Raw genomic sequence first — 13,791 nt, forward strand, 5'->3', positions numbered from 1 at the left:
AAGTTATTACAATGTAGTAAAAGTCTTAAAATACAGATATTTCCAAGGATGTACTCCATAATTAACAGTGATGATTTCTGTTGGTGTAACTGTAGGTGGTTTTGTCCCTCTTTTTGCTAAATCTTGTTTTCTAAACATTTTTCTGTTACTTTATTAAAAATACAGAAATCCTTATCTTTTAACTTAAAGCCCAGTACCTTTGGGCCAGATTCTAAATATAATGGTACAAATAGCCCATGCTAAGTAACATTTCCCTCCTTTATCCAGATACTGCTATTTATACTTTTTTAAAATACAGGGTGGGGCAACAGTAGGCTCACAGTTGTGAGTATGCAAACACAGAGCTTATTCGTGTGTTATTAATCGTGGTATTGTTTTTCCACACGAACACAGTGAGCCTGCCTTTGCCCGCCCTCCACGCGTTTATCTGGGATCTGCACCGCCGACACAGCCCACCAGAGCCGCGGTGGTCAGGGTTATATTTAGCTTAGTGCTGATTTGAATTATGAGATAACTTTCAAATTTGTGAATGTTGCTTCCAGTGTAAATATCTATATACATTTAAGTATGTTAAATAGATATAATATATTATATTTAATGAATACAATATATTAAAATATATTACAATTGTATATTAATGCATTAAATTAAGTGTATTAATATAGTAAATCAACTATATTAATATAGCTTATATAATCAGTAAATATTAAAAATATACACAATAAATGAATGTTTAGATATAAAAATATAGTTTATTAATATATTGAATATGTACAGATATATACTTACAATTAATATAACTATCCATGAATGTTCTTATATAATATTACCGTACAATAATATATATGTATTATGTATGTATGTAACAGGTGCAGCATTCATGCTGTGGACGTTATATGAAACGTGTAATAACACGTGACAGTATATTATGTATATGTGAGTAATAGAGACAGCACTCATGGAAACGAAAGCTATTCTGCTCCATGTATATAACATTATAAATACATCTAAAATGGCGCAGCGTTACAGATCTGAAAGTCATCTTAAAACGTGTTTCTGTGCACTGCCTTTGTGTCTCCCGGGAGGGGTTTCTTTCTTTGGTTGTGCACCTCCCTGCTGGCCCTCTGTGTAGCTCCCACCTGGCAGTCATGGTGAGACGGCACACCTGAGATGGTCCCCACTGTGTCCCGACACTCAGAGGACACCAGCCCTGACTTGATTGCCACCCCACTGTAAAGCCACCGTGGTGCAGATCACAGCCTCTGGCATTTACTCCTGTGTTGATGGCAGATGCCTTCTAACTCACCTCAAAAGCTGTGGAGTGGATTATAAGAGAGTTTTGCCTGTGTATTCGGCTAGTTCATCCGAGAGAGTCATTTGAGAAGAGCTCAGATGGATGATAGTGAGCCCATTTTCAGTAACAGTGCAGTGTGTTTCCTGGCTCATCAGGATACAGCTCTGAGCCCCTTGGAGAAAACTGGCCTGCCTAGTGGGCACGAGAACACCCCACAGCCGAGAAGACTGGGGACCACAGTGCTGCACCAGGTGATGTGCAGTACCTGCTGCCCGGTCCATAGACTGGGGCTGTCTCTGGTTCTGTGATCCCACAGCCCCAGCTTTGGCCTGAGGCGATCATTGAAGGGAAGCTCGTTCGCTGATGCCTGTGCTGTTGCAGCCTGAAATGTAAAGTAGTTTGTCGTCACGTGGGAATCTAAGAACAGCCTCCTAAGGCCTGCCTGCACAGAGTGTTGGCACTAGATGGGGCCTCAAAGGCAATGACCACACCTGTCCCCTTACAGATGAGGACGCTGAGGCCCAGAGGGGTCTGGTGGAGCTCACTGCCAAGTAGAACCAGAATGGGAAGCAGGTCTCCTGCCCCTCCCCAGTCCTGCAGTTCCAGGACAGCAGCCTCTCCCACTTGCCCACAGCATCAAGCATTGCCTCCAGTTTTGTTAATACTTGGCCATCAGTTTTGTTTGTTCTTGTTTTTTTTTTCTTTTCCTTCTTTGCCCCAGTCATTTACAAGGTGAATTTGGTGTCTAGGATAGGCACCCAGTGGAAAAATACAAAAAGATGGGAAGAGTCCTCTAGTTAGGTGGGTTTGGTGTTTCTATTCCTAAGCTATTCCCATAGGAGCCACCACTGTCTGGGCCCGTGCCACAGGGACATCTTATCTTTTTCTTACTTCTCATTTCTGACTTTCCCAGGATTGCCATGGAAACCTACATCCGGCAGAGGCAGCTAATCATGTCACCCCTGATAACATCCCATGTGATTGCAGAAAATGAGCCACTCACTTCAGTCTTGAACAAAGTGATAGCAGCAAAGGAAGTGAACCACAAAGGACAAGGTACATTCCCCTGCATTCAGCTGGGAGGGGGTGGGGGCCTTCAGAGCTGGGCCCATGGACTTTTGCCCCTTCCTTGTCTTCCTCTGGCATAACACACACCCTGCTGGGCAGTGCCCATCTCAGCTCCCTGCTGAAGGCAGTTAATACTGAAAGGCACCCAGAATGCACCCGACACTGAGCTGGATCACAGCCACACTTTGTAAATTCTGTGGAACAAATTTTTATCCTGTGACTCCTCCCTCACTTTGTTTACCCCATAATCCCTGACTCTGAGTTCATGCACAAAGACAGAGAATTTTGAGGGTAATTATGTTAAACTCTGAGTATGTTTATCCCATTACGTTTCCTAAAGCTGAGAGGAGGAGACCAAAGCAATACACAAGACCATGCATTGATATAAAATAATGGGCTCTCTAGCAAGAAGTGTTTGGTTGTTTTTAGTACTTCATGTGGGATTCTGTTGACATCATTTGAACCTAGAGAAGTTCTGCTTATTGAAACTGCATTTTAAATTAAAAATAATCAAGGGAACTAGTTCAAATTTTTAAATTTAAATGCCAAGATGGTGATGTTTTTAGACAATTTTGAAAATTGAGTTACATTTTTAACCACCCTATAACTGTCTTCCAAAGTGGATGCAACCAGAAAAGACATTATTTTCAACATTTTTAGTTTTCTGTATATTAACAAGTATCCTGAGTGGGAAGGACATGTAAGGAATTATTGAAGAATTAAAACAAATAACTAAATATGTTTCTATTTAGAGTTTTTTCAGTTTTATTTTGAAACTTTAACAAAACTGAAAAAAGATCATTTATTCTTTTGCTGCTTAACAAAACAAGCACTTTTCAAATGTTTTTATGCTCTTCACAAATATTTTTGTGGCCGCATAATATTCCATCACTTGGATTTCAGAAAATGAAATCCCCTAAGTAAACACTTAAGTATTTTATAATTTGTCACCATTATAAATTTAAATAACTCTACTGTAACTATCTTTATAATGCCACTTTTCCCATATTTAGAACTGCCTCTCAAAAAAATTCCCAGAAGTAGGATTTTGGGGTCAAATGATGGCAACAAGTGTTTTAAGTCCACACACAAAGCTGCAGGTTTCTGCCAATGAGCACCAGTTACCATCTCGCCCGCTTTGCAAACTGATACTTAAAAATCTTTCCCCATTTGAGGGCCCTGGCTGGCGTAGCTCAGTGGATTGAGCACGGGCTGCGAACCAAAGTGTCGCAGGTTCGATTCCCAGTCAGGGCACATGCCTGTGTTGCAGGCCACAGTCCCCAGCAACCACACATTGATGTTTCTCTCTCTCTCTTTCTCCCTCCCTTCCCTCTCTAAAAATAAATAAATAAAATCTTTAAAAAAAAATCTTTCCCCATTTGAAAGGTAAAAAGTAGACTTCCCTATAATTCTCTTAAATTAAAAAACAAAACAAAACTACTCTTCATGAATCATGTAGTCTTCATGTGTATTTGTGAGTTTTCCAGAGTTTTCCTCCTGAGTCTTTATGAGCCCTTTATTTAATAAAGACACTCTATCTTATTTAGGACACATACTTTTCCACTTTTGGTTTACCAAATAGTTATAAACTTCTTGTACTTCTTTATGAATTTTGTATTTATGCCTTATTTATTTGTGAGGACCTTAATGTTTTTCTGTTAATGAGTAGTATAAATTCATAATTATTTATAAGTATTTCACCACTTTCTAGTGTACTTATTTTTTATAAATATCAAAACTTTCAGTTTATGTACAGATAATTCTTTTTGCTTTGATGCTTTCATTTGTTTCTATATTTAGAAAATGGTTCATGAGAGATTTAATAAGTATACCTTTATTCTCTTAATTTCCTGTCTGTTTTTATAGTAGGAATCTATTTTAATGAAGATGTAAGGTGAGAAGTCACACAGATTCTACTCTAAGTAGCAGGAAATTATCCCAGCACATTTATGAGATTGTGGTTTTTTTCATGATTTGTTGTGACTCTTTTGCTATATATTAAATTGCTATATATTGTAGTATTTAAGCTCATTGTTCCTATTGATTCACTTAACTTTCTTTTATACCATTAATATCATACATTACGATAGTTCTATAGCATTTTGGTGTCTTTTGGGGCAGTCTTTACCCTTTTTCTCTCAAAGTAAACATGTGTTCACATCTCTGTCAATCAGGTCCTGATGGAGTGTCATGAAAATGGGAAATTAACCAGCAGAGAATTTTCATCTTATTAGTACTGTGTCTGTATGTGAATGCAACATATTTTTCTCTGTGTTGGTGTGTGTTATTATATAGATCACACAGGGAACTAAACGTTTATCCTTTATATCTTTATAGGACTTTGGGTATCCTTAAAGCTATTGCCAGGCGATCTCACGCAGGTTCAGAAGAATTTTTCACACCTGGTGGATAGATCAACAGCAATTGCCCGAAAAATGGGCTTCCCTGAAATAATACTTCCAGGTAAAAATCTTTGCTTCAGTCACCTGCTGCTTCCTCTAGGACTTCCTTCTGTGAAGTAGGTATTTCTAACAGCGCAACTGCAACAACACCGATCCACCAATTTAGTGATCTGCACTCAGTGGTGCTGAGACCTCGGGTGCTCCCAATGGGGCTGCGTGGAGCTCCCCAGTGCACGAGGTTCAGACAGCGCTTCTGAACATAATTCAGGATTTTCTATTCGCTCTCTTCTTGCTGTGCCTTTGGCACAAGCCCATCTGAAATGCTTCCCTAGGCCGTCATTATGTTGAACTACATGGCAAAGGTTCTCTGTGTCATTTGCCAGGTACCTTTTCACACAATGACATCCCCAGCTGCGTGGGCTCCCTGCTGGGACACTCTAGCGAGGTGCCTGCTCAGCCTCAGCGGGACCTTATGCTTCCTTTGCTTCACCTCCAGCTGTGTGATTGGCTGTCCCCAAACTCATGGTGACACGAATGTAAACATTCTGTGGTTTCTCACTTCAGTGTCATTTTATTTTCCACCACCTGCTGGTGATCTGCATATGTATACTGTTGTACTTACTAATTTAACCCATTTAGCTTCTTAATTTTCATATTAATAAAAGGAAATTATTCCCTCAAGGAACTTTATATAATATATATAATTACCATTTTATTATATAAGTATTATATAAAGTGCATGTTAAGAATGAATATATGGCATGTATTTTATAGGTAGGTAAAACCTATAAGTAGGTAATCTTTGGCATATTAGAATTCTAGAAAACCAAGTTCTCATCTGTCACATAAAACTTCTGGTTCTTTTAAAGTAACAAAGTTCTTTTCTCCTTTGGGACTTTAATGAGCATTAATAATTTGCTGCTATACACACTGTCTGCATATAGTAGGTATTCAAAGAATACTTGTGGAATGAGTGAAGAAAAGATCTTTAAAATGGAAATTATCTTTTCTTATGAAATAAGGTAATTTTTCACCTGCCTTCCAGAGCCATTCTACCCTGATACATATTCATCAGCATTCTGAGAAAATGTTTTGTCTACTTGTCATTTAAAAAAAAATAAGTATTGGTAATATTCTTATGACTGAAGGCAGTTTTATTGCTACAGCAATACAGAAAGTTGAAAAACATAAAGTAGAGAATTTTATTTTTTGGACAAAGTGAACTTATCTTTGAAATCTGGCTGGAGAGCTTCTTTGTATCCATGGGACTGGGTCGCAGACTCCAGGACGATAGTCGACTTTAAAATCACCTAGGCTGACGGTTCCCCAACGCTAGCCTTTGGATCAGCTAATCAGCATCACCCGGGAAACATTAAAATACAGATTCCAGACTGTATCAGAAACTGTGATTCAGTTCGTGAGAGCAGGGCTCCCCAGGCGACTCTAGTGTTCGGCCGGGTTTGAGAAATATACCAGATCTTGGCCGACATCCCTCACCTGGCAGCGTCTTCTCATCACCAGTTAGACGGCTTCAGATGTGTCCAAGCTCTTCCCTCTGCCCACTTTTCCCTCTTACTCTCGGCTGTCGTCTTCATAGCTCCAGTCTCGGAAGCATTTACACTCTATCTCTGTTTTCATACCTGCCAGTCACCTGCCAGCCATTCCAGAATGGCTGTCACCAGTCACTGAGTCCAAAGGCTAGTTTTGAGCATAATGATCCTTTCTGGTCTTTCTGCAGCATATTACCCTGTTGGTCACTCCCTTCCTGAAGTAGTCCCCCTTCATCATCGAGGACCCACACTCTTCTCTCTTTCTCTATCCCCTGAGACCCTCCTAGGACTCCTCTGCCCCCTTATCATCTTCTGCCTCAGCTGTAGGTATGATCGTTTCTCAGTGTCTGGTCCTCACGCCCTGTGTCAGTTTGCTGGGGCCACCATGACAAAGGACCGGGGGCTGGGTGACATCAACAGCAGAAGTGTGTTTTCTCACAGTTCTGGAGGCGGGAAGTCCAAGGTGAAAGTGTCAGCAGGTTTGGTTTCTTCTGAGGCCTCTCTCCATGGTGTACATATGACCACCCTCTCCCTGTGTCCTCATGAGGAGGCCTCGAGCCTGTGTGTCATCTGTGTCCTAATCTCTTTTCATGAGGACACCAGTGCTATGGGATGAGGGCCCAGACATACCTCATTTTACCTCAGCCACCTTTTTAAAGGGCCTCTCTGCAAATACAGTCACATTTTGAGGTATGGAGGGTTGAGACTTCAACATGAGAATTGAGGGGGCACAAATCAGCCCATGAAAGGAGCCCTTTGTGTCTCATCTATACTCTGTTCCTAGGTGGTCGCATCTGCACACTTGCCCTCTGTGTGTTATTTGCTCCAAAAGCGTCTCTCTCATCCCAGGACCACTCCCCTGAACTCTGTCACCATAGGTCCAACTGCTTCCAGCCTCGGGACGTGAGCAGGTGCCGTTCCCCAACTGGATCCTGCTTCTCTTTAGTTGCTCAGTTCTTACCGAGAGTTCCCAGTGAACTTGTGACTCTGTGCATCTGCAGCTGGAACTTCTGTTCAGTTTTATCTAAGACAGTGGAACCCTGTTGGTCCAGTTGTACAGATAAGAAAGTCACCCTTGACACCTCACTGAGAATTTGTGGGAGAGACCTGCCAGTCCTACCTTTAAAAGGCCTCTCAAAGCCACACCCTTCTTTATCGCCATCACCTTTGCCACAACCTGAGTGGCACCTACTGTCGACTGGACAGCCGCTATCACCTTCCAACAGTTTCCCTGTTTCTGCTTGCTCGGACCTCATTTCCTTTTTGCCACAGTGCAACAGCATGAGTAAGCTGTTATGAAAGCCCACCTGATTTTGTCACTCTCCTCCCATGCAGAAAACATTTCAATGTTTTATTTAGGATGAAGGCAAGCATTCTTAGCTTGGCCTGCAAGCGTAGGGAGACTGTCTCTTATCTGTCTCTGTAGCCTCATCTCATACCACCACTCCCCACCACTGTGAACACATCCATTGTGTCTACTACCCCTGGGCCTTTGCACATGCTGCTCTCGCTTACTCTCATCCCTCCAGTGTCAGCCCAAAGGAAAGATGCTCATATACCCCAGACAAGGTTGGAACCTAGGGTCATGCTTCACAGATGGCCTGGGCCCTCATTGGTGAGGATGCATTTCATTGTGTGATTGTCTGATAATACTGCTCCTCTCCCCCACCTGACTGTGGGCCATGTGAGAGTGAGGCTGGTATGTACTCACCATCATCTCCAAACAGTGCAGTGCTTGCATACAGTAGGCTCACTGTCCTCTCCCAGACACTCAGTGCAGTGCGTGCACATAGTAGGTGCTCAGTCAGTGTTTTAAATGAATACTATCCTACTTGATTCTACCATCATTTATTCTACCAGCTGTCTGTGGTTTAGAAGTTGAGGGAGTTTCCAAGATTTCATTTCCATAAACAGTTTCTCAGTGAATATCCTTATGGAGAATCATGGCCCACATTTATAATACTTAGAACAAATGTTATCAGTGAAGTGGCTGTGTCCGTTAAGGCTTTTGATACAAACTGTCAACTTCTCCATTGACAAAGTGTACGTCAACTGAGATTTCTGACTGTAATATTTAAACAAGCTCCTTTTTCTTAACCCATACCAGTGTCTTAATTTTTTTCCATCAGGTAAGTGATGAAAATGATGTGCTCTGAATATGTACCCCAGTTTCCTTGTAGTACTCTGAGATTGTCTTTTTTACTTCAGGAGGCAGTCTAATATAGTATAGATTTTGGAGTCATTTTTACAATACTGAGTCTCTCTGTCCAGGAACTTGGTTTGCCTTTCATACATTCCAGGCTTCACTTATGTGCCCCAATAACATTTAAATTTTTTCTTGACTATGGGGGGTTACATACTTATTAGTTAATTTTTATTTTTTACAACTTTGTGCTGGTTAACCAAAAATATGACAAGCAAAAATTATTCTGACATTGGTAAAAACAATCTGATTTAAATGAACAAGGTATTTGATAAGCTTTCAGAGAGTGTCTGTCTCATCAGATTATTATAGGGATTAAATAAATTATTGCATACAAGACACTTTGAACTGTACTTAGTGCACAGTAAGCACTCAGTACATATTAGTCTTCGTTATTTTCAGATGCATTAAAATACCACACTGCCCAAGGCATTACTGAAAAACATCTGCCACTACAACCTAATAAAATATATTGTATACTTATAATTAAGCAGCAATTATTAAATGGAGTAAAGGCCTACTATTGAAAAGAGTTCATTTTTTGAAAACTGCACCTCATATGAAAAGACAGAGTGAGGTCGTGTGAGGAGAACAGCACGTGCAGAAAGTGCTGTGTGAACAGCTCGCTGTGACGTTGGATCTGGCCTTTCCTAGTTCACCTTTAGTTTACCTTCCTGCCTCCTGAAAGGTAAAACTGATGCCTCCCAGCACCATTCACAGGCTGAGTTGTTACGTTACAGGAGATGTTCGCAACGACATTTACGTCACCCTGATCCACGGGGAGTTTGACAAAGGGAAAAAGAAGACGCCCAAGAACGTGGAGGTGACCATGTCTGTGTGTGACGAGGAGGGCAACACCTTGGAGGTACGCACTGTGACCCCTGAGGTGCCGCTGCCACCACACGCGTCCCCAGAACCAAGAGCTGCGGCCTGCGGCTTAGTGTTCTCCTCATTAGGGTACATTTGGTTTTTCATAAGGAAAAACTGTGAAACCTGTTAAATTTTGATTAGCCATGACCAGTTTTAGTAAGAAACCCATTTAGACTCTTATTTTTGTATTTTGCCTGTGCTGAGAAATATCTCAAGCCACTCATGATTTCATTTGTACCTTCTTGATGCAGTGGTTCTTTGTCATTCTATTCAGCCACTTCCAAGCCTGTCCCGTTTTTCCAGGACTTGAGGGAGGTGGCATGTGTACCCAGAAGCGCCGGGCTCTCCTGCACCGGGCGAGCAGAGCCAAAGTGGATGTGCCCAGCAGAGGCTGTCGGACTGGTGGCCTCTTGGTTAGAGGTCAGCCACCACAGTCTGTTAGTTTCAGGAATCAGGGATCAGGACACCGCAGCCCAGAGAGAGTAAGAGGTTTTCTCAGGAAACACAGGTATCCTGGAACTAGAAGTAGATCCAAGGTGTCTTGACTTTCTGTCTGGAGTTCCTCCAGCCATTCATGTGGAGGAGAAGTGAGTCTGGGCTCTGACATCAGAGGGAAGGATACAGGCAGGAGGCTTGCCCTGTCTCAGCGACATCCGGCTCCTCGTGGATGAGCCGTGGTCACCTGCTCTGGAATCCAAGAATCCTGCTGTCTGTGCACACAGCTCACTGTGTGCTGCTCTGCAGGGGCCCTTGAGGGTACACAGCAGGGTGCCAGTTCCCCTTGAATGTGTAATCTTCGAGGGAAACTGTTGACTAAGGAAAGTAGTATTCTGTGTCATGGGACAAGCAGAGTGCTGTGAGCCAGGGCGTGGGAGCAATCCATATGTGCTATTGGTAGAGCCCCTTAGCCCATGAGTTCAAGTACACATCTTCTCCAAGTCAGCCATTTCTTGGCTTTGCTAACTAGCTTGGAGGTACACCCATGGAAGCCTGGATTTACTTACTAAGTGGTTCATTACTAGGAAAAGGGACAGCATGAGTTTTGGGGAGCATGCCATACCTATACAGCAGGTCCTTAAAGCAGAGTGTGGACAGGACCTCGCACAGCCATGGGCCTGCATCTGTGCCATGCTCCTGGCTGCCCTTATTAAGCCTCTGTTCCCCAAGAGAGGAAAGGAAAGGAAGAGGACAGTGTGTGTCTGGGGAAGGAAGAGGAAATAAACGTTGTAGCAAAGAGGAGTGTTAGGATGGTGCAGGGTCCCTTAGCGATCACCACACTGAGACCCTCAAGAGAAAGTTATAGCAGCTCATTCTTACTCTGCTCTTCATGCCCCAAATGTGCGGCTGCCCTGGGCTGGCCATGTGGAGGGCAGAGGGTGCATGTGTGGTGTGGGGGGTATGGTACCTCTGTTGTTCTAGATAATATTATCCTCTCCTCGTTTTTTTCCTCTCCATCTAAAGAAAGCAATTCATCCTGGCGCGGGATACGAAGGCATTTCAGAGTACAAGTCAGTAGTCTATTACCAAGTCAAACAGCCCTGTTGGTATGAGACTGTCAAGGTGAGAATGCCGCTCATATCATACATTCACAACCTCACTTACTTTCCTTCCTTTTACCTGCAGATCGTTCCTACTTTATCTCAAAGTTTCAGATAGGTCGCACGTGGTGTGCAATAAGAAAACTGATCATTACAATTTTACAGAAGAGTATTTAAGAAACTCTGACTTCTTAAATGGCATCCTCATTCATGAATGTGTAGAATTTAAATAGAGAGACTGGATGCAGCGACGTAAGAAGCTGCCAGAGGACCCACAACCAAGTGGTAGTTCCCACACTCCACAAGGAGTGGCCTCACATTTTTTCTTCTTGGCCTCTAAGCAAGTTTTCTGGGCCTCTTTTCCTTTTAGATATGTGTATTACAAACTGCAAAGTGCTCTTCAGATCAGTCCTCTCGTGTGAACCTCTCAGTAGCCCTGCAACTAAACCATTCAGGGCTGTAATGCCCTTTCTGATCAGGTGCCTGGGAATCCAAGAACTTAGTGACCTCCAAGATCCTGCAGCTATTCAGTGTCGGAGCCTGAATTGGAGCCAGCTTCTGAATCCCAAGCTCCGCCAGCTCTCTCTCATTATCGGAGCCTTCTGAGTTCTCCACGGAAATCTCAGAAAAGACGCATTTGTGTTAATATCTCAATACCGAAGTAACTGTTGTCCACAGTATTATATACTTCAGTTGTTTTGAATTATACTGTTTATACAAATGTATATTGTACTTTTAAAAACTACTCATTTCGAAGCTTTAAATGTATCCAGAAGTGCATTTTTAGATACTTGTGTAATATCCCACTACATCATTATGCCAGGACTTAACTGTCACAAATTCTCTGTTCTTTTCATTGCCCTGTATTTCTGTTTTTTCTGTCCCACTTCATTATATAAGCAACAAAGTCTTCCTTGTCCCCAGTATATATCTTCTCCTTCTATTATGACCCAAATTAATACCATATAAGTATGTACCTTGCAGTCTGAAATGTATAAGCCTCAAAGGACTGGTCTTTTCCTTCTGAAATATCTCCTGCTTTATATTGAGAAACCACTAGAAATTTCTAATATCTCCATTCTCAGACTCTTTATAAACAGCAAAGATGATCTTCTCCCGAGAGTCTTTGAGCTTGAAAGTGGCTCTATCTCCTTTGAACAAAACCTTCACCAAATGTCACTTTATAGGAATTGGTGCTGTGACCAGACCCTAACATTGAGCCTGCTTCTGTGAAATGAACTGTGAGTACAAAGGAACGTGTACATGTAGATGATGAACTTCCTGTAATTCTGCAGGTGTCCATTCCTATAGAGGAGGTTGGTCACTGCCATATAAGGTTCACCTTCCGGCACCGATCGTCTCAGGAATGTGAGTACTGGGAAGCCCACGCCACCTCCATAAAAACGCTTCTCGGGCCTGCAGAGCTCAGAAACTGGAACCAAGTGGTTGGCGCTAAGGAAATCAGAACGAAAAAGAATTCTCCTGGGCTTTCAAAAGCTCTGCTGTTATTCTGTGTCAGAATTTCCCAAAAACGTGTTCTGTGAATACTAGATTTTTGTACGATGCTAACAGGTGCCCTATGACAGAAGGGGTTTCCCAGTCAGACAGGGACAGGGAGCACTCGGCGTCTGACCTCCCTCTTAGACACCGCACTGGGGCGGCCGTGCTGCTGAAGAGTCGTGCAGAGAGAAAACTGTTTAATCTGTCGTCTCAGATTACAGAGAATGAAGGACTGCCTTAAAGTGTGGCCAGAGGGAAAAAAATTGATCACAAAATTTCTGCAAGTGTCTTGTAATTCGGCACTATGTGAAAATGCAATTCTTTATTTCAAACCGAATGTGCAGGGCACACCCATGTACCAGACCAGGCCAGGCCCTGGGTCTGTCACAGCCGATGGGACTCGGCACTGCCCTGAAGTGCTCTGTGGCCCTGAGGAAGATGAGCAAGCACGCATGTGGTTAAGTTCGGAACAGTGGCATGGGCTCCAGCAGCAGGCAGAGCTGTTGGGGCGCACAGAGCTCTGCAACTTGCCGTGGCTGGGGGTCCGTGCGTGAGATTTCCTCCATCTGAGCTGAGACCTGAGGTGAGGTGATAGCCCGCCAAAGGGTGACAGTGGGGAAAGTGTTTGAAAACCAAAGGGAGCTCAGCAGGGCTGCAGGGGGAGCAGGGAGAGCAATCATAATTTTAGGCCAAACACTGTGAAATGGCCTCTTTGTCAGTCAGTATCAAAGAGTCAAATATCGGCAGTTTCATATGGCTTCACATAATGCTAAGCTAGCTTTTGTCAAACTTGAGGGTGTACCAGACACTCAGTGAAGCTCTGTTTACACCACACCTGCTTTATATCCACAATCTGATAAAGTATGTACCACTTTTATCCACATTTATATGTAAAGAAACAGCACAGAGAGGTTAAGTGCTTGGCCACGTTCACAGTGCTAGTAAAGTGACAGAGGCTGGGTTGGCACCTCTGCAGTCTGGGTCCAGGCAGACTGGAGCCAGGTCATGGCAGATGAAGGTTCTTTTGAGCCACGTTCTAGAAGAGACATTCAAGGGTGTTTATGGGGGTGGTGGTGGTGGTTTGGTATGTGATTGTAACAGCTTTGTTCATAATGTCCTCATACTGGACACCACCCAGGTGGTTGTCAGAGTGGGAGTGGACAAAGAAGGTGGGTCACTGCTTAGCCAATGTGGGGACATGGGAGACACAGCAGACTGTAGAGTTGTGTCTGCAGTGAGAATAGGCCGTGAATTTGCCTGGCCATTGGTGTCTGAGTAGAGGATACAGTGAACTCAGACCTGTAGAGCAGGAATTGGGATGGAACTGTCCTCCCCAAATGGTGCAGAGCACCACCCCTCACCTCTC

The 13,791-nt window shown here is 43.0% G+C and overlaps 1 protein-coding gene across 4 annotated transcripts in view; it reads left to right on the plus strand.

Moving 5' to 3' along the window:
* Positions 1-13,791, plus strand: part of DOCK5 (dedicator of cytokinesis 5) — a 197,792-nt gene that overhangs the window by 105,501 nt on the left and 78,500 nt on the right. For all 4 annotated transcript variants that reach the window (XM_036032697.1, XM_028520001.2, XM_036032698.1 and 1 more), the window contains exons 12-16: positions 2,208-2,350; positions 4,700-4,825; positions 9,258-9,382; positions 10,849-10,947; positions 12,221-12,293. In XM_036032697.1, the coding sequence (XP_035888590.1) occupies positions 2,208-2,350; positions 4,700-4,825; positions 9,258-9,382; positions 10,849-10,947; positions 12,221-12,293 (566 nt within the window). The remainder of the gene's footprint in view (positions 1-2,207; positions 2,351-4,699; positions 4,826-9,257; positions 9,383-10,848; positions 10,948-12,220; positions 12,294-13,791) is intronic.

The sequence above is a fragment of the Phyllostomus discolor genome, chromosome 8, assembly GCF_004126475.2.
Source record: "Phyllostomus discolor isolate MPI-MPIP mPhyDis1 chromosome 8, mPhyDis1.pri.v3, whole genome shotgun sequence".
In the NCBI taxonomy this organism is placed as follows: Eukaryota; Metazoa; Chordata; class Mammalia; order Chiroptera; family Phyllostomidae; genus Phyllostomus; species Phyllostomus discolor.